The sequence below is a fragment of the Trichosurus vulpecula genome, chromosome 1 (genome assembly GCF_011100635.1).
Source record: "Trichosurus vulpecula isolate mTriVul1 chromosome 1, mTriVul1.pri, whole genome shotgun sequence".
Taxonomy (NCBI): Eukaryota; Metazoa; Chordata; class Mammalia; order Diprotodontia; family Phalangeridae; genus Trichosurus; species Trichosurus vulpecula.
In genome coordinates, this window is record NC_050573.1 from 547,001,465 (window position 1) to 547,028,526 (window position 27,062).

The following is a 27,062-nucleotide window of genomic DNA, read 5'->3' on the forward strand; positions in this document are numbered from 1 at the left end:
CTTTTGTTTTTGTTGATGTTGAAGACTGTAAAGAAGTACAATGATAACGGAAGAACACAGCGGGAGGCCCAGGAGGGATCTGGACCTAACCTCTTCTGATTCTACTCTGGAGCATGCCACGATGCTTTTCCAATTACTTCAATGTTTCCATGTGTCTGTGATCTCCTCAACATGGCTACTCCTTTCCATGATGCAGATTTTGATCTAGCCGGGCATCCTCATCCTGTGTGACTCTTGCTCATTTCCTCCCACAAATGGTCCACCTCACCATGGAGATTCGGTGGAACAATCATGCAGCTATGGTACTTATTTTGTTAAATCCAAAATGATTGGTAGCAGAACCTCTAATAATGGCAATTCTAAACTCATAATGATCCTGCAGTTAACTGAAAATGAAAAAATCCAGTTGAAAAGGAAATTGTATAATGAAATGTTCTCTACTGCTTAGGAAAAGTAGCCATTCATTGTTCAGACAGTTCAGTCCAGTAAAAGCTACACCACTGTAATTCTAGCGCTCACCTTCAAGGCCAATATTAAAGTTAAACATAAATATAAAGGTTAGTCAAACATTTATTTATTCCTACAAGTTTACCTACTATGTGTAAGGCCCTGTGGTAAGATTTAGGGAGATTGTCATATTGTAATATAATATGTAAATTCATAGTTCAAACACTACCAATTGTAGACTTCACATATTTATTGATGACAATTCTATTTTATTCAACATATTGAGCATGTTGTTTAACTCTGATAACCACAGCTGTGACTTAGTTAACGATCTCCATAAATCCTACTTAGAACAGATATAGGAAAAAATTATGCAAATTAATTCTTATCTGTTTTTCTGCCCAAGGCATACTTGATAACTGATAAAACATACCAAAAATGGTCGTTACTTAAGAGTTAGACATTCAACGTTTTATTCAGATGATAATCTCAAGTACAAAAAAAGAGCTATATGCTTTATTCATTAAGTTATTTTATTCCAGAAAGAAACTGCACATCAAAGGCAGAGTTACAAGCTCATATTCACAAAAGGAAGCGAATATAAGAAAGTCAACAGTTATTAATATGCAAAGGTACATGATTAAAAAAGACAGTAATGGATAACAACAGATGGGGTTGCCTTAGATTCATACATAAAATGTCTTCTGTTTAAAAAGAAAGAAGACATTGGTTCTTACAATGGTCCTTTCTGATACATTTTTGGTTCCACTGGACTAAAATTCAAACTGATCAAGCCATGTTCTCAGTGGAGTAGTCTAACAACCACACTCAGCCCATAGGCTATATAAACCACACATCAATTACACCTTGCAGCTAGAAAGGATGTCTTCGACTAATCTCTTGTAAACCCAAGCATCACCCTTAAGCCTTTGCCTCCTGATACCCACCACCTCAGGTTTGCTAAGTTGGCACACTTCTAGCTCAAACTGCATAGTTACTTTGCCAAAATCTGACTGTGTTTGACACTTCAGTGTATAGCTGTGAAAAACAAGATAAGAAGGTAGTTAGTAGGGAAGCCATGAATAGTGTGGATGACATATAAGACTATTGTGAGCCTTTATGAGGCCAATAGATAGACAATCATTTCACATCAAGCAGTGTATTAAGGCGTACAGTTTCGAGCCAACATGGTTATTATGATTCACAAAGTGTGACTGGGACTTCTCCTGGAAACTGAATGAGGATACTAAGGAGGAATAGGGAAGTTCAAAAAAAAAAAAAAAAAAGCTTTACTGGAATTCTGCCTTTCTCCAAATAAAATAGCTTCTTTTACACTATACTGGGTTGTGTTTTTTTGGTGCGTTTTGTTTTTAAAAACACATTCTGGTTTTACCCAAACAAATTTCAGTGGAGTTAACTTTAAATGTTAAGTGTTATTCCATTCACCATGGGATCAAGTGCATGAAAAGCCTGTCTATCTTGTTGCTTTGTGAATAGCTGTCCTTTGCATATTAGATATTGCTGACCTCTTAGTAGGACTTTTTTTTTACTTTTCCCCACAAAAAGGGTTACGTTTATCACAACATATAATAAGAATGGTCCATTTCTAAAGATCCACTTAGCTTCAGACAAAAAAAAACCCTTCACCATCATTTGTTGGAGGACTGATGAACTCAGTCTGTGGTCAGGTTAAAAAAAATTTCAAACAATATTTATGGTGCTACTGGACCTGGCATATATTCCTAGTGTTTGCTATTACAGTGCTCATTTTAGACTAACATACCTTATTTTAAGCGACAGTTATGTTGCAAAAGGTGTAAATAGAATTTATGTAAACCAAATCATATTTTGCAAACAATTTACACTAAAAGTGTGTGACTGCTTTATCTACATTTGACTGAACCTCCAGAGTTCTAATTCAGTCTCTGCTAGTCCAATTTATCCCATATTCTTATATAAAATTAACCTTCCCAATACATAACCCTCATCATGTCACTCCATTGCTCAAAGGTTTTCAATGGGATAAAATCCAAATTCCTCCGGCCTACATAAAGTATAGTTTCTACCTTTTTCTCCAGTTTTAACTCATCTCACCCCTTTTCGATAACCCTACCCTTCTGTCCAACTGAACTACTCGCTATTTCCCCCGGACCCTACACCAGTGTGAGAAGTAAAAAAGTCCTTCAGAGAAAGGACAGATGACTTCTAGGTGGGGGATCCCTCCAAGCTCCTTCAGAAGGTAGCTTTTGAGCCATAAACAGTAGAGCAATGTTTCCGCAGAGCAGCAGTTGTAGAAGTAGAGTATTTAAAATTAAAAGCAAAACAATATAAACTGCAATAAAAACTGCAGTTTTTTTATAAGATGGTTTGACTTTATCACCTAATATAATTTAAATTTATATAATGTTTTATGGTTTGTTAAGGAAGTATTATCATCCTCATTTTCTAAATGAGGAAACTAGACTCAGAAAACTTAGTGGCTTGCCATGATCAGCAAGATAAGAAGTGTCAGGGCTGGGATTCAAACCCAAGTGTACAGAGTCCCTTCGCATTACATCATGAGTTTGGTACTCACCCCTTCTGCACAAAATCAACATGCTTTTTTGGAAGGACAGAAATTATTTCTGCCAAGAGTTGATCTGGATTCACTAATCTGGTTGTGGTCACATTATAGTGAGCCTGAAAGAACCAACAGAAAACAGAGGCCTCATTATCACCATAGCTAACCAGTAACAATTCACATCCACTCATAACATATGACTTAAGAGATCCAAAGCTCTACTTTCAAATACTATCGCAGAAATTCCAAGATAATATGTAGACACGGGTAGCTTGAGGAAATCCCAAAATGTAGTTTTTGGTTTTAACATTCTCTCCTATCAAATACATTATTTTGTTTTTGTTTTTAATCAGAAATGCTAACTCATGGCCAAGTTACCAGATCTAACCTTCTTTCCTTCCTTCCCATACTATAGTGGTAATTCTAACAAGTACTGAAAAATAAGCAAAAGAAAAACAAAGTAAATGGTCTGGATAATTCATAATGGTATATACCTCTTCTGGACAATTGATGGTGTCAGAGATTCAAAAATTAGGCAAAAGAATCTATGGTGATACTCAAAGAGTTATGTTGTATAACAGGTATTCCAGTTACATATAATAAATCAAATTATTTCTCCACAGACTTGTTCATAAATTTCAGAAGTGTTTATCTTCATTTCTAATCATCATTCAATAAGCAGTAGTTCCTAACTCTTTAGTTTTAAGCTTCTGTGCTCCTCACCTTCTATTACAGTTAATAATCTGAAAATAAGACATATAAAAAGATTCAGCATATCAAGGAATCTTTTACCAAATGAAGAATTCATCTGATTTTAAATTTATATTTTTACATATAAAAATAATAATTGCTGACATTTGCACAGTAGTTTATAGTTAGCAAGGATATCTCCATATATGGTCTCTCACAACAGCTCTGAAAGGTAAGTACTACAGGTGTTTTTATCTCCATTTCTCAGAGGAAACAAAGGCTCTTGCTCAAATTACAGCTACCAAGTGTCAGAGGTGAGTCTCCTGGCTCCCAGCCCAGGACTCTTCCTCTCACAGCACAGCTTCATGGGGCAGTAACCTCAGAATCAGGAAGCCCAAGTACTGGTTCCAGAGCGGCTATAAAAAGCTGGACTAAATAACTAAATAACCCTCATGCTTCATTTTAAAATGATTCTGATTAAAACAAGGCACTGCTGTGCAAATGGTACTTTTTGAAATAAATAGCTTCTAAGACAAATTTATGAAAGAAAATACCTTAAGTCTGCCAAAAAAAAAAAAAAAGGAAAAACGGAGGGGGGGGGTGAATATTAACTATATTAAATATTCAAAGCTAAATCAGTGAGGTTTTTTTGTCAGTATAGTTAAATGGCAACAAACTCTATATACAGCCACAATGGGTACAAAAGATCATCCTTGTACCACTTTCGTAACTACTTTTTTAAAGTACGTAAGTATCATGAACATAAATGAAGAGAAATTGAAATCTGACAATCACAAGCAAGAAATTACAAACTTCAACTCCTATTTTTGTGATTCCTTTCAAAGAATATTGGAACCATAAATGGCCCAAGAAGTCATCTAGTCCAACTCTCTTATTTTACAGATGAGAAAACTGGGATCCTAAGAAGGGAAGTGATTTGCCTAAGGTAACCCAGGTGACAGAGACAAAACTAGAAAACCAGCTCTACTGATTCCCGGGCCAGGGGTTTCTCCTATACACAAGCCAGATTAACACCATCTATAATCAAGTTACCTTAATTCCTTTTAGATAAGACTGGAATTTAAGGAATTTCTACTTAAAAGTAAAAAGGTATTTCATAGCACCTTCGGTGAGGATAAAGAGAGGTATTGATAAGTAAATCCCTGAAGGTTTCAGGGACTAATTAATTATAAGGTCACAAGATTCACATACTTTAGATTAAGGTGGAGACATTAAAAGTCCTAGAGGAACCTGGTTCTCCAACAAAATTCCAAGCACTGTACAGTTCTAAAAAATGCACCATAGGAACAATGATGAAGAGAACCAAAGAAAAACAGCAGTAAGCTCCTCTCTCCATTCCAGAACTGTCTAAGATTGTCAGAAGCCTGTTAGTATTGGGGATAGGAGATCGAGGTGGGACACGGGCCATAAAGTCAGAAGGATGCTTGCCCTGTACTGCAGAAGGAGCCAGGACTGGGCAGGAGGTGTACATCTGGGTCCTCTAAATGGCCTCAAATCAGGGTTCTGGCAGCCTGAACCATAAAAGAAGGCATAGCCCACACAGCACTCAGGGAGCCCCCAGTGCTGCAGCAGAAGATGAGCCAGCAGGGTACCCAGTAAGCACCAGCAAAGGGCCTTGGAAGGAGTCTTGTGACTAGTACAATCAATGGCATCTGGCTGGGGTCTATCAGGACCACAGAAGGGGATACAACTAATTCCAGGGAGGGGACTATGCAAGGAGTAAACAGAAAAAAGACCTAAGCCAAAATCCATTTTGGACCACCAGGAGATAGACTCAGAAGTCAGGGATTCCAGGAGAAGGTGGGACCTCATCCCAGTCACCTGATTCAAAATCACAGAGGCAAGAGCACCCAGACCACAGGGGGCACAATCAAGCAGGGCCTAACATCCAAGCATGTAGGAGGGAACAGAACCTGGCGCCAGCACAATGCCTCAACCCAGAAACTGAGGCTGGCGATATAGTTAAACAGAATAAAATGCTAAACACAACAAAGAAATACTGTGGGTTAACAGATGACTAAGAAGAAAACAGATTAACTCCATAACATGTAAGGAAAGAAAGGAGAAGAAGATATAACAGAAAGGGAAGAAATAAGAAAGGAAGAACTTACTATTTCTGCATAATTAGGGTAAGCAAGAAGATGTATATAAAAGCATAGAGGAAGGGTTTGGGGAAAAGAGCATCTCATGAACTCCATTCTTATCGGAACCAAAGAAGGGTTGACCTTCCCCCTCCCCCACAAACACAAACACACCCCCCCCCGAAATTTGGGGCAGAAATACATTAAACTTGGCAGTAATTAAACTTGACGTATATATTTTTTTCCTTTTGGAAAGTGAATTTACCCTTAGCCTTCTTGGTCCATCTCTAGTAGATCCTTTCTTTTTGTTTGGAGTAAGCATTGTAATCATTTTATCCAACCCCCTTTCGAGACTTCCAAACATCTTGGTTCCTTTTCTCTTTTGAGGACTGTCTCTATGGGCCTGATTAAGATCTAATTCCACTGAACGGCATCTTTAAAAGAAAAATTCAGCCAGAAAATTAGTTATTGGCCTAACATTACTCAACATACTATTGTTTACACAACACGTTTAAGTCAACTTTCTGCAAAATTCTCTGTAATGGCAGATCCCCTCACTTGAAACAAAGTTTCAGCAAAACCTTTATGTAAGACCTTTTTAAAATTATATTTTTAATACTATGAAGAGTATCCAAAAAAAGCTGGTTTTCAAAACATTTACATTTTTACATTAATTTTATTCCTATATCTAACAACATACAAACAACTTACTTAATAAGAAGAATATGATTGTTTGTGAGGTGTTCCCAATCATACAATATTGGCTACAAAAATTCACCTTTTAAGATGCTTCTCAACAATTTCATTTTCTTTATTTACATAAGCTGGCATTTGGGGGGGGACTTCTAGTTTGCTTAAAAATTGAATTTTATTTGTTAAATTTGTTGGCAAAGTAGATAAACCATTTTCCCTGGAATCAGGAAGACCTGAGTTCAAATCCAGCCTCTGACACTTACTTGCTGTTTGACCCTGGGCAAGTCACTTAACCTCTGCCTCAGTTTCTTCACCTGTAATATGGGGATAATAACAGCATCTATCTCCCAAGGTTGTTGTGAGAATCAAATTAGATAATAATTGTAAAGTATTTAGCACAGTGCCTGGCACATAGTAAGAGCTATACAAATGTTAGCTATCATTATTATTATTAAACCTTTGTACTCTTGAGAGAATCAATGAAACCATCTGTAGACAAACACAGTGAACAGTAAAGTGGGTCCAAACTGGTAAAGGTATTTGTGTCTCTTCCATATCCAGATAAGGTATTCAAACTAGGGCCGCAGATCATAGAATCTAGAGCTGAAAGGAACCCCAAGGTTTCAAACTCAAACCCATTATATTGTAGCTAGGGAAACTGAGGCCCAGGGAGGTTAAGAGATTCATATACTCACAGGGATATAGAGCTAGAGCTGGAAGGAACCTCTACAGATTGTCTAGTCTTCATTTTACAAGAAGATACAGAGACTCGGAGAGGTGACATAAGGATCAAAAGCAGGATTTAAATCCAGTTTTCTAATCTCTACCTCACAGGAACTGCACAATGAACTACATCATTATTTCAGAGAATCAAAGATCTGGAGTGCATTTTAGAAATAATCTAGCCTAATCCCCTAATTTTACAGAAAAGAGGGTGGGGAACCCTGTAGTTCGGAGAAGTGACTAACAGCTGATTTTAGTGCCAGAGGCTGGATTAGAATCCAAGGCTCTTGCCCCTATTCCAGGGTTCTCTGCACGATACACCCAGCTCCTTCATGCGCTAATTCCATAATGTCAGTCCAGCAACATTTAGGACTACGTAATCTAGAGAAGAATTTAAACAGAGTTGCTAATATCTGATAACGTATCACTGATTATATGGACTGAGAAAATCTGGTCACATCTTTGGTGAATTCAGCATTTAAGTAACTAAACACTTACCGTCTCTCAGGACTAATAACAGCTGTTGGTAATTCCTTTGTCCTCTCTGGGTTTATATCTCTTATCGGTATTTCTTCCTTGTGCTGATTTCTCTCTGATGGACAAAAAAACACTACATAAAATTTAAGTTGTAGGTACATTTTGAAAATAGAAAATTGTGTCAATATCTAGAATAGCTTTTCCTTAGAAATTTCATAGAATATTATTTTTCCAAATATAGACTATAGTTACTCAATAGAATTGGTCAAAATTTAATAATTAATACATATTGTCATTGCTTCCCGTTCATGTTGATGGCAGAGGTGGAGGTCAGAAAATACGTAAAACAAGGGGTCATCAGGTAATAGAGCGACTGCTGGCTTTTAAGCAATGGGAACAGTAAGGAGAAGTAGTTAGAATCTGCACAAATGTCTCATTCTTCCTGCCTCATATTGACATGAAAGCAAGCTGGGAAGTTGGAGAAGATATCTCTTACAGAATTATAGAAGTCAAAGGGAAAGTAGGACCAACTTTATAAGCAACTTTAGAACGGTAGCTGTTCCACAAAGCAAAGCACATTTAAGCTTAAACCACTTTTAAAGGATTCATAGTCATGACAAAGTGGGGTGTGGAAAAGACACACAGGAAAGATCTAGGATTGCATTAGCATAATGAGAGAACATAATGTGAGAACTCCCTCCACCAACACTAATTACAACCCATACATGAACTGATAAACAAGTCCTAGAAAATTGCTTAAGGTACCCAGAGGTTAAAGAACTTGCCATGGTCACACAGCCAATGAGAGGCTGTGTGCAAGCACTGCCAAGGACTCTATGCCAAACCAAGTCAAGGCTTTATCTTGCTGAATATCCTTTCCAAGATACTTAAGTAAAATTTCTTTTGTTAGCTATTGGTTGGTCTACAAATGTCTTATTTCATTCCAATCCTGCACCTGGACCACAAGGCTGGACTGAGCCAGGCCTGGCCTACAACCCAGGTGGGAAGGAAGGAGGTGCATGCTAGTAACCAAGCGGAACCATCAACGAGCTGGGTTGGAACAGCCACAGATGGAGAAGGAAAGAAGGCAGTATGCACTCATCAGTTCTTAATAACTAATAAGGTCAACCATAACAAGAGAATGGATAAAAGAAAAAAAAATCTAAGTATGCTTATATAATCTTTAAGAACATTTATTCATAACTTGAGCAAGATGATAGGAGAAATTATATTACTTAATACATTTTTCTAAGTTGGACCATATGTCTCTCTTTTATACTGCAACATTTCAAAGACCATGCCAGCCTTTTTCCTGCTTTCAATTTTCACACATCTACCTAAAAGCAAAGTAGAAAAACTTTAGATTTGCAATCAGAGAATTTGGGTTCAGATCCCAGCTCTTTCACCTCCTCAGTGATCTTAAGCCAACCACTACAGCTCTCTGGGCCTCAGCTTCCTCGTCTGTAAAATGGGAGAAAAGGGGGGGGGGGAGTGTGGTGTTGCACTCAGTGGTCTTAAAAGTCCCTTCTAACTCAATCTATAAGCTTATGATGCTAAACTATTCTTTACAGAAGATCAGAGCTAAAAGGGGCCTCAACTTTTACTAAGATGCCCCTTTGCAACATTCTTAACAAGTAGATGAAGATGCTTGAAGGCTTCGAATAAAGGGGAAGCCACCACCTGCTAAGGCAGTCAGTCTGACTCCTGGATAGCACTAACGATCAGAAGGTTTTCCTTACATTGATTCTAAGCTTGCCTTTCTGAAATTTCCACTGACTGCTTCTAGATCTGTTCTCTGGGGCAAACAGGACAAGTCTAACTCTCTTCCACATTATAGACTTTTCAATTCTTGGAAGAAAGGTACCATGCTCACAGTTCCCCAAATCATCTCCTGGAAAGGTTTCTCTTTCTTTAAAAGTTTTACACACACACACACACACACACACATACATACATACGCATACACACATATGCATACACACATACGCATACACACATACGCATGCATACATACACATACACACATACGCATGCACGCATACACACACATACACATACGCATACACACACACACACACACACACACTTTAGATTGAGAATATCAGTACAGATGTAGTGAAGTTCCTTTCATCAACTCAATGATTGAATGAGAATCTCATATTTAGAGCCTAAAAATCTCATGTTTAGAGTCTAAAGTCTGTAAATCACCCAACTGGAGGAGAGTAACTAATCCATATTAATATTATCAATGTAATAGCTAATATGGAAATGTGTTTTGCATGACTTTACATGTGTAATTGATATATTGCTTGCCTTCTCAATGAGTGAAGGAGGGGCTGGAAGGAGGGAGAGAATCTGGAACTCAAAATTTAAAAAAAAATCCACACTAAATAAATAAATTTAAGGTATGGAATAAACGTTTTTAAAATTCTTAATGTAGCTAGGGAGAAGGGGGAGGCAGGGAGATGAAAAAGTTAAGGATTGTCTCTAGCTTCTCCTTGGTCATTAAGCATAAGACAGTAATTACTATCATGCAGATAGTTGTAACTTTAACTCCAATATGTGTTGCAGGGGATAAGGAAATATACAAATTTTACAAAGAATTTCACAGACCATCAAAGGTCAAATCAACATAGGTGACTTCAAAGTGAAGAAGGCACAGGAAAGGACAATTAATAAAGCATTTATTGCACCTCTTTGCCAGGCACTATACAGGGCACTGGAGGTACAAAGATAAACCAATCTCTGCCCTCAAGAAGCTTGTATTCTGTACGGGGAGAGAAATGTAGACACAGAAGTACATACAAAATAAATACAAGGTAATTTGGAGGGGGAGGCATTAGCAGTTGGGGGATCAGGAAAGGCCTCATGTCTGAGGCAGTATTTGAGCTAAATTCAAATTAGTGACTCCAGAAACAAACACTGAGTGCAAAGGCACATAAAGACAGAATGTTATATATGAAGAACAGCAATGAGGCAAGTTTGACTGAAATGTGGAGTACATGAAAGGATGTCATGTAGAATAAGGCTGAAGGAAGGCTGGAGATAGATTGTAAGAGACTTTATATGGAGTTTGTAAAACATGATTCATGATTAAGAAATTAAATAAGGCTTAAAAATTACTTAACGACCTCATGCATATATGTGAATATTTTCTTCAAGAAATGAGTCGTAAGGCACTGCACATGGAAAGCACCAAATATCACCACAAAAAAAATTATATACACACAGCGTAGTAGAAAGAACACTGGATTTGGAGTCATATTACATATATGACCACGTGAAAGCAATTTAGTTGCTAACGGTCTCAGTTTCCTGAACTATAAAATGGATGAGATGATATTTAAGATCTCTTTGTTACATTTCCCTAGGGGCTGGATGGTTGCGTAAACTCCTGAACAAGATCGGTTACAAAGCCTGATAATGCTAAGGAAGCTGTGAGAGCCACCCTTCCTTTGACCCTTGCTTGGCAGTAAATTTAGCAACTATCTTAGGATGGATGACTAGCTGTTTGGAAAACATGATCAGAGCGGGGTATGCAGGAAGAAGGAGTACAGAAAGTCAATATTTAGGAAGAAAAATGACTGAAAGAAACTAATGTTTGCCCAGAGACAGAGACATGGGTACCGATATAGGTTAATGACTATATAATGGGTACAAACAACTAAGGCAGGTAATTCCAGACTGATGATTGAATGACATTTGGGAAGGAACAGAGAAAGAGCTACGGTTCTGAAAGCCATAAAGATGGGAGGAGAAGGGAACATGTCTCAGTGAATGAGAAGCCTTATAATTCTGAAAAAAAGAGGAAAATTTTAGCTACCTTTTCTGCCACAAGCTTGTTCCCGATAGCTTTTGGCCAAAGTCACCTGGGCCAATAAAGTACTGGGATAAATTCAAGTCTCCTCTAAACCTGGGAATCTGTCTTAATGAAAGAGGCAGGGCAGGGAGGAACCTTTCCAACTCTGCTTCTTATGACCCTGTAAACTGCTGGCTATCAGTGTGTGAGTAAGAAGTAGCAGGGCTGGGCTTCAAATGCAGGTCCTCAGACTCTGAAGCTTTAATACTTTGCATGGCCCCAACTACTCAGCTACCTTTCCTTAGCAAGTGAGAAACAACATAATAGGAGCACAAATAGACTGAGTCACTCATTTCAACCCGGACCCACAGAGAATTTTGTTTTTACTCTAAGATTTTTTGAAAGTGTTGAGTATTTATCAATATACACCTGATATTTGCATTCTTTAAATGCAAATCTCTCCAAAAGATACAATCCCACCTTCCAATGATGTCAGGGATGCTTTTCTGTTCCCACCAATAAGTTTGCCTGGTTCTGAAGCAGCTGCAATCTTCAGCAGCAGTATTTTAAAGAAAACAGAAAAAAAGCAGATGTCTATCTCAATGGCCCCAAATATTAGTTGTGGATAATTGGGAGTTGACTCTATTTACATTCTAAGTAACAGAAACCATAGATTAAAAGAAGTTTGGATTCTTCTAGAAGATCTTTTTGGTCATCCATCTCTTAACTACCATACAGGCATTTGACTGACTTGACATAAGGCTTTCAAAAGGCTTTCAAAGAAACATCTAATTTTTCACTACTATTTAATCCAAACTTCCAACATACATACAATCTATACCTTTGCAATGGGGAGGAGGATTTGGTACAGTTAATATTCCTCTTTCATGCATGCTCTTGCTAACAGGAGTCTTTGGAATAGGTAGTACAAAGTGTTCTTCATCCCTCGCAGCAGACTTAGCAGACTTAGGCGTGCAAACATTTTCTTTGTTCTCCAATTTCTTTGTGGCTGCTCTGCACAATATTGGAGTTAATGGCTTAGATTCCACATCGTTTGATTCTGTCCAATGCTTTGCAAGATACAAAAAAGTTACTAGATGAAGCTCAATGCAGTAGAGAAAAAGTTAATGTCTTATATCACACTCTAATCATTTAAAAATTACCATATAACATTTTAAAAATTCAACAGAACCAAAAGGAATTAATAATATCTGTGTATTTAAGACACGTAGATTCAGCTGACATTAGTAAATGTCAATCACTTTATGTTAAAGTTCAAAGTCTTTTCCGTTATGTTTGTCCCACATTAATAGACTTGTTGATTAATAATTAATCAATCGATAAACATTTATTAAGCATCTATGATGGGGTGGTGGGACCTGGACCCAAAAAGGAAAAGACCCCGCCACCTACTATGTGCCAAGTACTGTGCTAAGCATTGGGGACACAAAAAGAGGCCTGAGATAATTCCTTTCCTAAAGGAGCTTACAATCCAAAGGGAAACACAACATGCGAACAAATAAATAAAAAGCAAGCTATATACAGGATAAAAGAGGGAAAGAACTGAAATTAAGGAGCTAGGGAAGATGACAAACAGAAAACAGAAGACAGATATTTAAAAATTAAGAAAAAATAGTAATCATTAATTCAAAGGAAATTCTCTGGGGGATGAAAGAACCTATGACAAAAAGATACACAGTACTTAAAATTAAAGCTTATGTTTATGGAACTAGAGAATTGCTAGATTTTCCTTCATGTGCGATCTCTGGCTTGAAATATGTTATTCTGAACTCAATAAACACCAACCAAAATGAGTTATTTCCATATGCATTGTAGAAGAGGAAACCACTGTATATGAAACTGCAAATCTCTACACAATATATTTTCAATATTAGCTTCCTACTTCATTGGTGTGTTTAAGATGAATAGTTTACATATAATTTTAAGTTAATTTTTATTTAAGACAAATTCCCTATATGATTTTGGGAGTCTTTAAAGCCATCTCTGCAGATGAAATATCCTCACACAGTTCATACCTAAATTAGATAGGCCGAGTGGGGAGGGGACCGCCTTTGTGAAGCAGCCACTTTTTCAAAGATGGATTCCATGAGATCTTACAGCTGGGAAGTTCTCAAAGGTTATCTAACCGATTCATACCAGAAAAGAAATCTCTTCTGCAGCATCCCTGACAAGTAGTCACCTCTACTTGAAGGCTTCTCATGACAGAGAAACCTCTACCTCATGAGGAAGCCCATTCTACTTCTGATGAACTTTATGGGAAGTCTTTCCCTGCATCAAGCCTAAATCTGCCACCTTGGGAATTGTACTCCATGCTTCTAGTTATGCCCTCTAGAACCAAGGCAGAACAAGTCTAATCAATCTTCCACATGATAGTCCTTAAAATACTGAAGTACAGCTATCACGTCTTTTCCTAATCTTCTCTTTTCCCAGCTAAACACTCCAGTTCCTTCACCCAATCCTGATGAGGGGGCATTCGTTCTCACCATCCTGGGTTTTCTTATGAATGAAATGAGCACCAGAACATCAATGTCCTTCCCAAAATACAGTTAACAGAACTGAATGCAGCATCCCAGACATAGTTTGACAAGGACACAGTACAATGAAACTATCACCTCCCTCATTCTGAACATCGAGCCTCTAGGCTACATCTCCGTGGTGCAGTGGAGTCAGAAGACCAAAGTTCAAATCCGCCCTAGCTGGGTGACCTTGGGCAAGTCACTTAAACCTGCTTGCCTAAGTTTCCTCAACTGTAAAGTGGGGATAATAATAGTACCCAATTTGAAGGACTGTTGTGAACAAGATACAATTTGTAAAGCACTTGTCACAATGGCACTAGATAAAAGCGTATTTCCTTCCCTGTTCCCTATTAATACATTTCATCGTATTAGTTTTTTTGGTTGTCATTATCACTCTATGGTCTCATTTTATGGAGTTTCAGAGTTCATCAACACCATCAAAGCTCTTTCACACAAACTACCGTCCAAACCAGGCCTGCACAACTTGTGGCCGGCAGGCTGTTTACAGACCTCTGGTCACCTGCAGCACTGTCAAGGAAAATGTAGAGGAAATCCTTTGGCTTGCTGCAAGCAACCTGCAGGCTGTAAGCAGGCACAAAGCTGTAAGGTGTGCAGGCCTGATCTAGACACATTTTCCACATCCTATAGCTGTGGAGGGCATTGTCTGAAAGTAACTGTGAGAGCACCAATCCACCAATCGGTTCAATTATCATCACAAAAAAAAAGAAAAAGGCAAATGCTGGAGAGAATGTGGAAAAATAGAACACTAACGCACTGTTGGTGGAGTTGTGAACTAGTCCAACTATTCTGAAGAAAATTTGGAACTATGCCCAAAGGTCTATAAAACTGTGCATCCTCTTTGACGCAGCAATACCAGTACTAGGTCTGCACCCCAAGGAGATCAAAGGAAAAGGAAGGAAGGAAAGAAAATATTTTTGTACAAAAAATATTGATGGCAGCTATTTTTGTGGTGACAAAGAACTGGAAATTGAGGGGATATTCATCAATTGACAAATGGCTGAAACAAGTTGTGGTATATGATTATGATAGAATACTCTTGTGCTATAAGACATGACAAGGAGGATGGTTTCAGGAAAACCTGTGAAGATTTACATGAACTCATGCAAAGTGAAGTGAGCAGAACCAGGAGAACATTGTGCACAGTGACAGCAATATTGTAATGATGATCAATTGCACGAGATTTAGCAACTCTGATCAATACAATGATCCAAGACAATTCGAAAGGACCCATGATGAAAAAAATGTTATCTACCTACAGAAAGAACTGGAGTTTGAGATCAGAATGAAGCATATTTTTCATTTTCTTTATTTTTCTTGCTTTTTTTTGTTTTTTTGCAACATGGCTAATATGAAATGTGTTTCACATGACTTCACATGTATAATCAGTATCATATCACTTGCCTTCTCAATGGGTAGGGGAAGGGGCTGGAAGGAAGAACAGAATTTAAAATTCAAAAGAAATTTTAATGAATGTCAAAAATAAATGGTTTTTTTTTTTAAAGAAAGAAACTAGCTGTTAAAGGTAGCATAGTATAGTGGACAGAATATTGATGTGTTAGTCAGGAGGATCTGCGTTCCAATCTTGCCCTTTACTCCTACTACATAACTGATGGGGTGCTTGTGCTTGGACCCTAATTCACATTTCTCCTTAGCATCAGCTTGGGTGCCTGTGCCTGGATCCCAGTTCTAAAATCACATCTCTCCCTAGCTTCAAAGCACTGGCCCTAGCAGTTTCTCTCCAGTTCAAGAGCAGCATTCCTTAGCAAAACACCTATCTCTCCTCCTGATACTGCGGCCAGCTGCACCTATAGAATTTATTAGTTTGGACTCATTGTGTATTGCTAATTGGCTGTGCACTGGGACATAACGATATTTACTACTTACTGACCTTTCTGATACGTATCCTAGACATAGTCAAATGTACACTCCCTTACATTCATCTTGTCTAACAAAACATTTGATGGAAGCCACCTGGATATTCCCAATCAGCCCTGACCGTTAGTTGACTTAGTGACATTTCACAATCAAAACCACACCCCCAGGTAGCCCCCCTTGGGCTATTTCCCAGTGAACTCTGGGTAAGATACCTGCACAGTAGATACAAAAAGTACATGTTCCTTTAAGAACTGACCGCCCCTTCACCACTTTCTAATCCCACCCCAAAACACCTAATTGACAGGTTTCAGCCCCAAATCTCATATTTAAACTTTCCCTGTAACCCTGTGAGGTTGCAGGCTCCCTAAGAACTCTTGCCCACTGTAAAGTGTAATAAATCTTTGCCACCTTGACTAAAAGAATGTTTGAGATCATGAATTCATTCCAGACGGCCCCAACCCTCTTCAGTACTCAGGTCTTTGAGGGGTGCTCCCTCTGAATGACCCCATTTGGGAACTCCAGTCTTGGGGTTCCTGGACCTCGTCTCCCTCAACCCTCAACGTAACCATGGACACATCACTTAAAGTCTCTGAACCTCAATTTCCTCATCTCTAAATTGAGCAAAACAATATCTGTGGCATCTCCCTCCTAGGGTGTTGGGGGCTCAAATGTGGCGATGTACAGAATGCCCTTTGCAAACTGCCAAGTGATATAAAAAGTCGGTTACTACAACGATTGTCCTGTGTCCCTGTTAAATTTCATCTTATTAGATTCAGATCCTCTTGTATACTATTTCTGTCACCTAATGTGTTTAAATCCCTCCCAACTTTGACTTATCTAAAAATCTGATGAACACAGCGTCAATGTTTTCATATAAATCAATAGACAGACATAACTTCCATTGTTTACTATGTGCTGAACACTGTGCTGTGCACAAGGAATTGCGACATTGTTTGTCCATGAGGACTGTATAAGACCACTATAAGACCACACATAATGGAGGGGCTAGGGAGGGCAAGGAAGGGAGACTGCAGGAAGGCTGCATAGAGGCCCAATTCTCAGCAAAATCAGTCAAAAGGCTCAACTACAAAAGTCGGGCAGTCAAGGACGGAGTACAAGTTTCTGATGAGGCAGGGAAGATGGTTGGAGGGCAGGGCCACGACAGGAAAAGTGGAAGAAATACAGACCATCCTCACCTCTTGCTTGGACTGCTGCCATAGCCTTCTAACCCGCCTCTCTGCCTCCAATTTCACCTCCCACTCCAACATTTAAAACTCTTCACAACCTAGGCTCTTTCTACTCTTCCAATCTCCTTACACTGTATTCGATATACTCTACAATCCAGAGACACTGGCTTTGTTGGTCCTCACATGCCACACTCCTCACACCTTTTCACGAGCAACCTCCCTCTTCACTTCTGCCTCCACAGCTCAAATCCCACCAAACCCCTCCAACTCAAACCCAATCACCAATTCCACTGCCTTCCAACTCCCTGTCCATATCTTACAGGTACAGTTTTTTGCATGTTGTTTCCCCTATTATGACTGTGAGCTCCCTGAGGGCAGGACCTGGTTTTCTGCCTTTCTTTGTATCCACAGTTGTTTAGCACAGCCTCTGGCACATAATTAACATTTAATAACTGTGCTTCTGGCTGACTGCTCATCCCCCAAAGGAGACCTCAGACGAAAGGGTGAAAGTCACAGGGATTTCAGATTTCAGGTCAATCTAAAGGATTTCCTAACAAGTGGAGTGAACTTTCTGCAAAATGAAATAGACAGATAGTGCTTCAATAGACAGAGAGATCCTAACCACTGGCTATATTCAAGTCCTGACTTGTGATCGCTTGTTTACAAATACAATAGAAGAGAGTTCAACCATTAGGCTGGGCATTGAATTAGATGACTTCTAGCATTTCTTCCAATTCTATCATTCTGTCATCTTAATGTCTAGTCAGCACTTTCTCTGTAGTATCATTAATATCTGACCCTTTATTCTTTCCAGTTACCATGCAGTCCAGGGTCACATCATCTCATACTGGACTGATCTCCCAGCCTAACTTCTAAATTGTTCATTTTCTACCCAAAGCTCCCCTTGTTAAGATTTTTTAGTAATATGTCTTGAAATCGTTCTATTCTGAAAATACATTGTTTTGAAATAGTTCTATTCTGGTTTTTTCTCACTGGCAAAGTTAACTTTTCAAACAGTACAACTGATTCATAACTATTAGAATTAAGAATCAACCACATTATGAATGACTTAAGGACTAACTACATTATACAACAAAAAGAACTAAAATTTACCAGTAGTTCTTTGAATGAAGGAACACTTGTCTGTTCTCCACTGACAGATGGAAGTCTTAATCGAACTGGTTTTCCATGAGATTTCTTAGCGAGAAGTAGGTGATAGGTAGCTGTAAGTTGATCATATTGCCACTGGGGAAAAAACAAAACACACAACTGTTTGTAATACTAATATACTGATTTCTGAAACAAGCTATTAATAGAACTTGTCACTCTTGACCCTACCATAAGATTTGCACTCTATATAAAGGGTCAGCAAATGTCAGCCACTTTAAAAATGGAAAAACCATCTTTAGCTGTACAGGTGTACAAAATCAGGTGGCCAAGGGGAATTTGGCTTGCAGGCTTCACATCATTAAAGCATCTGGTCACAACCTGTGATTTGGTCTGAGTAGAAAATGGCTCCAAGAGTAAACTCTCCCTTATCAAAGTAATGTATCATCTCAGAGAATTGTCTGGGGGAGATGAGAAATAAAGAGAGTAAATGAGCATTTATAAAGTACTTACTATGTGCCAGACACTGTGCTACGAGCTGGGGATAGAAAGGCAAAAGACAGTCCCTAGAGTGGAAGAACTCAAAATCTAATGGGGGAGCCCACATCCAAGCACCCACGTACCAACAAGCTGCATACAGGATAAATAGAAACCAATCAGCAGAGGGAATGGACTAGAAGGATTGGAAAACTATTCCTGTAGAAGGGGAGATTTTATTTGGGACTTGAAGGAAGCTACAGAAGTAAGTAAGGGAGATGAAAAGGGAGAACATTCCAGGCATGGAAGACAGCCAGATAAAATGTCTAGAACTGAGAGATGGGAGTGTCTCATCCAAGAACCAGCAAGGTGGCTAGCATCACTGGATTGAAGAGGACACGTCAAGGAGTGAGGTGTAAGAAGACTGGAAAGGTAGGGAGGGATAGGTTATAAAGGACTTTCTAGATGATCCTGTAGATGACGGGGGCACCACTACAGTAGAAAGGTGACAGTCATATCTATACTTTGGGAAAGTCACTTTAGTGGCTGAATAGATGACGGACTGGAATGGGGAGAGCCTTGAGACAGGCAGGTGACCAGCTGGCTGTTGCAGTAGTCTAGATGTGAGAAGATGAGTTTGCATAAGAGTGTTGGAAGTATCAGGGATAATGATGTTACATCTACTTACTTCTCATCTTAAACCTGTCACTGTTTGCCTTCTACACTACATAATATATTTACTCTACATCTTAGAATGTTGATATGTGATGGATACATTAAGTTGGTCAGAAACAATGGTTAAACAAGAAACAATTACTTTCTTATTTGTTAGAGCTGCAAACTCTCCTCTTTCTTAGGTAAAACATACCTAAAACTCTTTTATAAGTTAGACAACGAATTAAATTTCCTATTGTTATAAGCTGAACAAGTTATTTTGACAGCTCCCAATTGCATAGTTAAAGTAATTTCAGTTCATAAAGCCTAATTTGGTATATGGTCTTCTTTCCTTACCTCATTATTTAATACAAATATGGTATGAAGGATGGACTGAAGGAAGAAGGGAGAAGTTAAAATTGAAATAGGTTTTGGGAGAAAGGCAAATTTTAGACATGCTGAGTTCAAGGTGCCTAGGTTGAATCTTACAGACAACTAGAGATAGAATACTGGAGCCTGAGCAAATATCAAGGCAAGAGATAAAGAACTGGGAGTCATTTGAGTAGAAGTGAAAATTAAAGCTAAGAGAATGAATGAAATTACCAAAAGAAAAAGTAGAGCCAGAAGGAAGAAAAAAAAGGCCGAGGACAAAACCTTAACAAACACCAAAATCAAGGGATCAAGAAGAAGAGCCAGCGAAGGAGAGGTGTGAGAGGAGCCAGGCCTGTGGTAATATAGAAGGCAGAGAAAAAATATCAGTCATCAATACAGTACATATTCATTAAGCACTGACTATGTGCCACATACTGTTGTAGGAAGTAGAGATCCAAATACAAATAATGAAATAATCCTTACTTCCAATGAAATTACATTCTACTGAGGAAGACAACTACATACAGAAATGCGAAAGTACAAGTATATACAAAAATAAAAAGTATAAAAAGTTAATATTTACAAATATATATAAAATATTTCACTCCAGTTGAGTAGATTGAGTAGGAAAGTGACATGATCATATTTGCATTTAAGAAAAATGACTTTGGCATCAATGTGTAATATGGAGTGGAGTAGTAAAAGACTTGAGGTAGGAGACCAATTAGGAAGTAGCTATAATAATCTTGGCTAGAGGTGATAGGGGACCAAACTGAGAGGACAGAGAGAATGAGGCAAATGTAAGAGATGCTGTGGTGCAGCATGCATAAAGCTCTGGGCCAGGAGTCAAGAAGACCCAAAGCCTCAGATACTTATGAGATGTATGATGCTGGGCAAGTCACTTAATCTGCCTGCCTCAGTTTCCTCAAATGTAAAATGGGGATAAAAATAGTATCCACCATCTATCCACTGTGAGGATCAAATGAGCTAATATTTGTAAAAGCACTTAGCACAGAACCTGGCACATAGTAGGTACCTAATACATATTTACTCCCTTCTCTTATTCCCTTATTTGTGTGGTGAGGGAGAATAAGGAAGCCGAGGATAATGCTACAATTCAAACCTAAGACACTGGAAAGATGGTGGTGCCATCAACAGAAATGGGGAAGTTTAGAAGGGGAGAAGATAAATTCAGTTCCAGACATGTTGAATTTGAGATGTCTCTGGGAGATACCCAGTTTGAAACATCCAATAGGCAATTGGTGACATGGGATTTAAGCTCAGGGGAGAGACTGGCTCTGTACAGCATATCTGGAAGTCATCAGCATAGAGATGATAGCTAACACATGGGAGCTGAGAGAATACAGGGAGAAGAGAAAATGCCCCAAGGCAGCAGCGGTAACTGACAGCATCAAGTACTGGAAGAAATCAAAGAGAACGAAGAATGAGTAGTCTTTGGATTATCAACAATGAAGTCATATCTGACTTTTGCAAAAGCTGCTGCAGAACGTAGGGGTTACGGAGTGAGTAGGTGATGGGGAAGTGAAGGTACAGCATGCAGCCTAGCTTAAGAGAGACAGGGCAGAGGTTCAGTGAGAAAGAAGATTCAAGGGAATCAGATTTTAGGATTATCAAGGCCTAAACATGTTCGTGGAAAGGGAAACAATAATAAAAAAAAAGAAACATCACAGATTCAGGAAAGAATTCTTTGTTACAAGGGAGATGACGAAAAAAGGATATAGAGAAATGGCAATATCGTTGTAAAAGTACAAACAATTTTTAAGATGTTTGAGAGAGGGGGACTTGATGAAATCAGGTATTAGAGGGGAAAAGGAATGGGTCAGAGGGCACAGGTGAAGGGAACCGGCCCTATACACCAAAGGGCACGGGTAAAGGAACTTTACCTTTAAAAGTAACTTTTCCTTTAAAAAAGGGAAAACAGGTAAACACACCAAGAAGTTTTTAGATATGGAGGAAGAGAGCTGGGCAAGCTCCAAGACTTTAAGATCAAGTTTTGTTTTTTCAGTTAAGTAGGAAATTGGGTCATCCGCTTTATATAGAGAGGGATGAGATGCGTAGTAGAGATGTTTGAAGAATAAGGAAAAGATTTACAACAGCCACTGTAGGGAATAAGGAATGGCATGGATGAAATAGTAAGTACTTAGCAGTAAAAGGTCAGGAGAGGTCACTCCCCCGTAACTGGGTACCAATGACCTTCTCTAGTGATGTTCAGCCATTCTGGTCAGGAATGGAAAAGGCTCGAATGAAATAATGACAAATATTAGCTACTATTAATGGTATAAAGGAATGACTGGGAGAACAGAAATTTCAAAAGTCGTTCCACGTGACGAGGATGAAAAGATGAACATTGTGTATCTGAAGTGGGCTGCAGCTGAAGGTTATTGGAACAGCAGAGACTAAGGAAACATACGGTCAAGGAGGAAAAAGGAACATCAAGAACATCAAGAAGGCCCAAAAGACAACAGCAGCAGGTGCTAGTATCATTAGATCACAGACAGACTAGAGCAGGGACTTTAGAGGTTATCTGGTCCAACCTCTTCATTCTACAAATGAAAAAGCTGAGACTCGGAGAGGTTAAGACATTTAGCCAAGGCCACATTGGTAGTACACGGCAGAGCCTCAATTCAAAGTTTGGTCCTGTTACTCTTTCCATTGTATCTTACTGCTTCCTCATAGTCACTGCTCAGTAAACTATTTATCTGGTAAACTCCTTACCTTGCAAGTTATAAAAAACAAAAAGACTTTTTAAAAAATATTTTTTTTAAATACTGAATAAGAAAGTTTTGTGACTACTGCAATTTCCTTTTGTTCAAATATGCAGATGTGAACATATCTATTTCAAGAAAAGATCACTGAGAGGACAATCACGTTATGTAAAGTTAGAAAGTTTAAGGTACCTAAACAGCAGAAAACACATAAAAATTTCATGATTGTATGATTCATAAAAATGGGCATGACATCACATTGCAGTGTCACATGTAGGGTAGGAATAAAACAGTCTGACAATAGTTAAACTAGAAGTTCTACTTTGGATAAGTGTGAAATAAAAGATGGCAAGGGCTGAGGAGTGAGAGGAGAAGAAGTAAAGATAATAAACACACACAGCTTTTTCTAGGAGTATGACTGAGAAAAGGGAAAAGATATAGCACAAGAGCTTCAAGGTTTTTTTAAGGATGGGAGATACTTGGGAATGTCTGAAAGATCCAGTACAGGGAGAGGTTAAAAGGATGTCTGCTGGGGAACAAGGGAGGGCATGAGATCAAGAAGGGTCACATCATTATCAGAAATTAGAGTGAGAGTGGAAACCGGTGTCAAGAGCTTTTAAGATAAAGAGAAGAGAGAACTTAAAGCAAACAGCCTTAATTTTCTCAGTAAAATAAGAGGTAAGGTCCTTAGATGAGACAGCACGGAATGTGAGAAGCTTGAGGAAAGAAGATATGGTTTAGAATAGTTTCTCCGGGAACAAACTAAGGAATCAATTTCAGAAAAATAAAAGGATTGCCTCACTGTAGTGAGAGGCCAGCTGAAGATGAATGTGAATTTAACTATAAAATCCAGTTTGTATGACTTATTCTTTATCTCTGTTCAGTAGCATGTAAGTAGAAGCAGAGGAGGCATCAGGTGGTGGGAGTAATCTAGATCTAGAATTTAACAAGGGATGAGTGGCAAGGTAGAGAAAGATTGGAGAGTAAAGGAGAGTGTGGGGATGATTTGGTTACCTACAGGGATAATGGCTTAGAGAGCCCTGTCACTACAACTCTATCTCAAATCAGTGTTTTTGGTATAGTGTTCTACTTTTACTGAAGGCCAGAAAACATCAGAAGAATTATGAGTAAGAATAATGCTGAAATTTAAAATGAGTTCATTTTCAACATAAGTCTGCAATAAAGACAATCAGTAAGCTTTCATATTGTGCTCATAAAACAGGAATAACATTTGAAATGAAGTAGACAGAAAAAACAATAATACTGTAACAAACCATTGTTCTCACCAATGAAATTAAGTCTTCCATTATCTGTCTGTTGTGTTTATAATATACTGAAAGTTCTACAACACAATCTTCATCAAGACGTCCACACTACAATGGCAACACGAGTAATTAGATTAACAAAAATTCTGTTGGAAATTGAAATACAACACTAGTTTTATTCATTAGTACTGAGTATCACTACATAAAAACAATGTGAGACACAGCTATTTTGAGGTCACAGATTCCCACTGCTCAGTGTCTCTACTCTAGAAAACAAGAAGGGAAAAACTGCAGTAAGGCTATGGTTCAATCATCGTAACTAGTTATTCTATCACCTGAGGCATACTTAGATAAAGAGAAAGGCAGACAGAAAGAGAACCAAGTCTACAGATGAAATGGCTGAGGAAGACTAGAGAGAGAAGAATTAGTATAGGAGGACGTTAGAGCTGCAGAACAGAGAGGCATGACATATGAATGAGGCAAGGCTTGAGATGGAGAAGACGGTTAACTGTGGTACAAAACTTACTAGGAAAGAGAGAGGGTGATCTAACATCCATAGATGACAGCAACAAGGATCTGGACAGGATGGAGTGAATTTTAAAGGCAGAGAGGTGGTTGCTAAATGATGGTGGCAGAAGGAAAATCTGAAAGTAGTAGCTTGAAGCAAGAAGCATTTTGCTAATTCCTAGTCCTGGCCCCATAGGTCAGGAGTCATCAGAGCAGAAACAGCCAGTCTTGGAGAGGGTGTCAAAAGAATCTGGCATCTCTAAGAGATAACTAAATATCAATGAAAGTGAAAGGAAAATAAAAAGAAGAAATTTAGGTTAAAGGGAAATATGTTAGCAAGACAATTAAGTTCCAGAGGAAACAGTAAAAAGGGAAGACAGAAGGAAATAAGGATTGGAGAGCACCAGAGATGTATTAACTAACTGATTCCCCTCTGATCCCAAGAGGCCTGCGGGTCCCAAAGCAAGGTGACACTCTGAGAGCAATTTGCTCCACTGGGAATTTGGATATGAGACTCTGGTGAGGAATCAAGCCCTGGCAGCATCATGTTAGTCCCAGCTCTATGACTCAAATATAGAAACTAGATAAAAAGCAACTACAAGTGTTAAAAATAGATTTTCTATCACAGAGATCACCATATTTCAGATAATAGAGACATTTAGGTAAGAACTGCTACTGTTCCAATAAAAGATAAAGTTTATATTTTTTTCTCACAATAGCTAAACTTTCCAAGATACTTATTCTTTCTACTAGGGTCCTAAATTAGGGGAAGAAATTTTTGAGAGTAGATAAGGAAAATATGCACTTGCTCTTTTTCATCTAACATGTCATCTTTATTTTATTTCATATTGTTATAACACATTTTTTCACTAGGTTTATGGGTGTGACTAGAAACTGAGATTCTATGAAAAAACCTTCCATGGAGAAGTAACGACACCCAATGGCCATGTGCAGGCATTTTGCCTTGTCTACTCTCTTAACGTCATTAGATCATCACAGAATCATAGGATTTTAGACCTGAAAGGGAACTTAGAAGATTATAATTACTAAAGCCCTCCAAGAAAGAAATCATTCTAGTTTCTACAGACAATTGCAACCATATGAGAGACAAATTGCTGCATTTACATAATTGCAATTAATAGCTCTTAAAATCAAGTTTTAGCTGTGATGTTCATAGCTTATATATTGCTAAGACAAAAGAAGAACGAGCTAAGTTTAGTTGGATTAGCGGGAAGGGAATAGGGTCAATCTGAAATCCAGTCGCAAAATTATTAAAAATAATCAAGGAATAGTAAAAGTGAGAGAGGAGTAGTAGTATATTCTGCTCTGGATTTCTAGGAGCTAACAATGATACAGTCATATCAGCTGATGATAAGAAGAATACAAAGGTAGAGAACCAAGTAGATCATCACGGAAATCATCATTGAGCATCTTAAAGCATCCTAATTTTTGATGGGGACTAGACAATTCAAGAAAATGATACAAACACCAAACAGTACAAATAATGTTTCCATTATACTCACTGGATATTTACTCTGCCATTCAACAGGACACAAATTATCTTGCATGATCCAGGGGTGGCTCAGCAGATGTTTCACAGAAATCCGTTTCTTTGGGTCCACCTAGTGGCCATTGAGAATTGGCCAGAGATTACCTTTTTTAAATGGATAGAATACTTTTTCTCCTAAGGGCTCAAACTTCATTCGAACAGTTAAAAACTTTATAATCACGAAAATGCCATGCTGTAGTAGTCTTGGTATAAGATATTCTGAAATGTGAATCCAGGCAAAAAACAAAACCAAAATCCTATAGCAATCAATACTGGCTTTTAAGTTAAGTGCCTAGTAGAATTAACTTTATTGATATAGACATTATTCATAAAGTTGAGCCAGTAAATCTATTATAACATACATTTTTGCCAAAAAATATATCCTCAGGAAATAAATACTCACTAATTTAATACATAAGCAGTCACAATGCTGGGTGCCATACTAAATATACAAGATCACTTTTCCAAAAAACTTACAAATAAAATACTTCAAAAAGGATAATTTTTCATTAAATCCATATAGTTTTCAGATGTAAACACGACAGGAGGAAAAAAACAATCAGCAAGTATTTATTAAGCATCTATTGTGTAACCAAAAACTGTGGTAGATACAAAGACAAAAATCAAACATGCCTTGTCCACAAGGAACACATATTCCAATCTGAGGGAATGAACACCTGATACATGAAAAAGTACAAAGTAAAAGTGAAGTACCCTTATAGTAGCTAGGGGGAAAGAGATGGTTTGGGAAGGCCTCCCATCAGGGCGATACTTGAGCTCAGCTTTGAAGGAAGTAGGGCTTCCAAGAGGCAGAGGTGAGAAAGAGGAACAGGAAGGACAGCTTGTACAAAGGCGTGGAGGAACACCACGGAAGCCATTTTAGCTGTAGTGTAAAGTGTGTGAAGGGCAAGTCAGGCATAATAAGCCTGGTAAGGGAGGCTGGAATCAGACTGCAAAAGGCTTTCCGTGACAAGAAGAGTTTGTATCCAATAGGCGACAGGGAACCAAGAAGCTTTTTCAGCAGAAAGGTAACATGGTCAATGTTGCCTAAATGTTGCCAGTCTTGCTACCAACAATTAATTGCACTTGCCCTACTTAATCAAGGTAGATGAACCAAGAGTAGATTTTGACAAAAAAAAAAAAAAAAGGAAATGGTAAATGAAAATGCATTCCAGATACGTAGCAACAGTAATACCATATTACATTAGCATAGTGTAATGTTGGATTTTCAGTATTTCAAATGTTGGATTTTCCCAGTCCTAGAATGTTAATGATGGAAGGACGTTGAGTCTAG

At 38.3% G+C, this 27,062-nt stretch overlaps 1 protein-coding gene across 1 annotated transcript in view; it reads right to left on the minus strand.

Annotated features, from left to right (window-relative positions):
- Window positions 1-1,110: 1,110 nt before the first annotated feature.
- Window positions 1,111-27,062, minus strand: part of MELK (maternal embryonic leucine zipper kinase) — a 94,519-nt gene continuing 68,567 nt past the window's right edge. Inside the window, exons 10-17 of the mRNA XM_036736301.1 lie at window positions 25,743-25,841; window positions 23,734-23,820; window positions 18,225-18,356; window positions 12,333-12,561; window positions 7,714-7,807; window positions 6,065-6,233; window positions 3,023-3,126; window positions 1,111-1,485 (exon numbers count right to left, since the gene is read on the minus strand). Coding sequence (XP_036592196.1) covers window positions 1,308-1,485; window positions 3,023-3,126; window positions 6,065-6,233; window positions 7,714-7,807; window positions 12,333-12,561; window positions 18,225-18,356; window positions 23,734-23,820; window positions 25,743-25,841 — 1,092 coding nt within the window. The 3' untranslated portion in view covers window positions 1,111-1,307. The remainder of the gene's footprint in view (window positions 1,486-3,022; window positions 3,127-6,064; window positions 6,234-7,713; window positions 7,808-12,332; window positions 12,562-18,224; window positions 18,357-23,733; window positions 23,821-25,742; window positions 25,842-27,062) is intronic.